General features: G+C 38.4%; 1 protein-coding gene across 1 annotated transcript; it reads left to right on the plus strand.

The window, feature by feature from the left end:
- Nucleotides 1-355: 355 nt before the first annotated feature.
- LOC128518035 (CD276 antigen homolog) lies at nucleotides 356-2,645 on the plus strand. Its single transcript, XM_053491163.1, has 3 exons — nucleotides 356-626; nucleotides 1,412-1,484; nucleotides 1,584-2,645. The coding sequence occupies exons 2-3, from the start codon at nucleotides 1,436-1,438 to the stop codon at nucleotides 1,946-1,948; spliced, it is 414 nt and encodes a 137-aa protein (XP_053347138.1). The 5' UTR covers nucleotides 356-626; nucleotides 1,412-1,435; the 3' UTR covers nucleotides 1,949-2,645.
- The last annotated feature ends 438 nt before the right edge of the window (nucleotides 2,646-3,083 follow it).

Genomic DNA, 3,083 nt, shown 5'->3' on the forward strand with positions numbered 1-3,083 from the left:
ATTTTACACGGAAGAGGCGAACAAAAACCAATCAATCATCAAATGGGGGAAAGTCTAAGAGTAGTCAGGAACACAGCAAGAGGATCATATACACAGAAGAACATTTAGAATCAACTACGGAATAAACAGAAAGCAAAACCGACTGAAGCGCTGAGCTTATAAAAGGTTGGTCCTACAGTGTCTCCTGTAGGACCAATCATCTGTAAGAAGTGGGACCAACACAGGAAGAGTAGAAGAGCAACCAATCGATTTGCAGGAAATAGCAAAAGTGGGCGGAACCTGCAAGATCAGGGGAAAAACACAACCGCAAATTCTCATAAACGTCACGTCGCTCGTGTTAAATATTTACAGCCGCAGCGTCCAAGACTCGGCTTATGAAGCCGCTCGAGTTATTATCGTACAGAAACCGCGGATTTGGGCAGCGTTGAGTTTGACGCCTTTGGAGTATAAAACCTATAACCAGTGAGAGTTACTGTAGATCCGGAGAGCTGCTGCTGTAAGTGTGTGTGAAGTTGTGAAGGAGAGGAAACTCGGATCTGCTTGATGTTTTGTTGAAGGATTTGTGTAACTTTAATGTGATGATGTGATTTAAAGTGTAAACACAGTGTCTGAGACATGAAGAGAGGGTGAGTGTGAACTTTATATAACTCTATAAACTCTATATCACAGCTCTTACACAACTCAGAACTTCACTTAGTGCACTAATTACACAACACTCATAGAGTTTAGATATTCATTCAGCAGTTACATACAGTATATTCAACATTAATCATAAATAGAAACAGTAAACACATTCTAGCTGCTTCCACAATATTGTGTTTAACTACAGAAATGCTGTAAAGGAACATCAAAGTCAAGCAAACTGTCAATCATCTACAGAAACACTCTGAATTATGGCATTAGATTAGATTAGATTAGATTAGACTGAACTTTATTGTCACTGCACATGTTCGGTACGAGGCGTCAGAATCCAGTTATCATCTAACCAGAAGTGTCACTCAGCAGCTCACAGAGATGGAGTTCTGTACAATGAGAACAATGATTATAGATGATGAAGTGGAGGAAGATATTGTAGACCAGGGTTATGATATTGTGGTTTAAGAAGGTTATGAAGATCTCTTGTCGTCTCAGGAGAGTGTAACAGGGGTGTGTATAGTTTGTGTCAGGAACACTACTGTAATGTCTGAATGATTAATGTGTCTCCTGTTAATCGAGTCTCCTCAGTGCTGTTTATTTTAACATTCTGTGTGTGAAGCAGCTGAAACGGCTTTGAATGCAATCTTTCGTGTTGGTTATAATATTTGTTAAAATATTGTATTATACATAATTAGTTAACAATTAAAATTAAATGAGAAATTATAGACAGATTTTAAGAAGAACTCAGTTGTATGAATATATTTGTTTGTTGTAGTAAATCTACACACACTGACGCACCATGACCAACTTTTCCTACATCTGCACCGTGTGGATCAGCGTCTGTGTGTGTAAGTCACATTTTTATCTTTTATTAAACAGATGAAACATAATGTTATTAAAATAACTGCTCTGTCCAGATTAATCTATATTATAATTTCCCGTCTCAGACCTCCTCTCTGCAGAACCTGAGATCAGTGTATCTGGCCCAGTGGGTTCTACAGCTGTCCTGCCGTGTCAACTGACGAGTGTAGACACTGACATACCGTATATTAAGTGGAACACTGAGTCTGAGACTGTGTTTGAGCGAGAGGGTGTGGACTCGTATCAGGGTGATGGATATGAGGGTCGTGTGGACGTTCCTGTGGAGGAGCTGCGTAAGGGGAACTGTTCACTGGTGTTCCACAATCTGACATTTACTGATACAGGAGTCTACACCAGCTACCAGACAGTGAGACACACCAAGAGATCTGTCCGTGTTAGGAGAGGAACAGTCCTGATCAACAGTGTTAAACTCTCAGTCTATGGTGAGTGAGTTAGTGTCAGTAGAACACACACTGACTGTTAAAGCTGAAATATATATATTTTTTACAGTTCATTTACATGTAAAAAAATTGTAATTAAACTATTGTATTAGAACATTCAGGTAAAATTACTCTTAAATATCATCTACTATAAGGTTTAAGTGTAAGTTACATAAGGCTAATATGCAGCATGCTAAGATAAGATATAAGGGATGGACAGAAGGGGAACATAGGAGTGTTGTGGAGAGTTTAGTGAACTGGTTCAGGTCTAATCATCTCCAGGTGAACACCTCTAAGACCAAGGAGATGATGATAGACCTTCATCGGACCAGGTCCTCACTACTACTGGTCACCACTGAGGGAGTTAACGTTACGGTGGGGAGGACATGCTGTATGAATGCGTAGGCCTACTGCTGGAGGACACACTGGACTGGTCAGCAAATACAGAACATTTATACAAAGACTCAAAGTCAGATGTTCTTTATTTTAGTGTCTGATTAAATGTTCTACAGATCAGTGGTGGCCAGTATCCTGGTGGCTCAAATGGTTAAGGCTCTGGGTTAAGTTGACACTGTTGAGCCCTTGAGCACGACCCTTAACTTCATCCGCTCCAGGGGGCGCTGTATCCTGACTGACCCTACGCTCTGACCCCAGCTTTCTAACTGAGATATGCGCAAAATAATTTCACTCTAAGGTGCATGTGACAAATAATCTAATCTAATCTAATCTAATCTAATCTAATTTATGATAATCTAGGCTAATCTAATTATTTTTTCCTTCAAAGAAAAAACAGAAGAGAGATCAGATAACAGCTCAGGTTCCTCAGGTGAGTGAATATTAAACCTTAGTGAAGTGTGTGTTGTGTTGTACAGCTCGCTGATGGAAACGTCACACACTGTTATGTGATGATGTGAGTGATATTAAAATAAACCATAAGAAAATAAAATTCACATGTAAATATAAACGTATATAAATTTGTGTGTATATTATCTATAATATATTATATAATCTTATAAATCTAGATATCTCTAAACTCTACATTAAAAAGTTATAAGACTATGTTTAAAAGCTGAAATAACATTTATAATTTCATCTCACTGAAAGTGAACTATTTACAACAATGAATTTCTGTCTCTGTAGATAACG

The sequence above is a fragment of the Clarias gariepinus genome, chromosome 2, assembly GCF_024256425.1.
Source record: "Clarias gariepinus isolate MV-2021 ecotype Netherlands chromosome 2, CGAR_prim_01v2, whole genome shotgun sequence".
In the NCBI taxonomy this organism is placed as follows: domain Eukaryota; kingdom Metazoa; phylum Chordata; class Actinopteri; order Siluriformes; family Clariidae; genus Clarias; species Clarias gariepinus.

Bases quoted from the DNA above. Each gene is read 5' to 3' on its own strand.
- LOC128518035 (XM_053491163.1), top strand. From the start codon at position 1,436: ATGACCAACTTTTCCTACATCTGCACCGTGTGGATCAGCGTCTGTGTG. The intron at 1,485-1,583 runs GTAAGTCACATT...TTCCCGTCTCAG, and splicing joins GTGGATCAGCGTCTGTGTGT to ACCTCCTCTCTGCAGAACCT.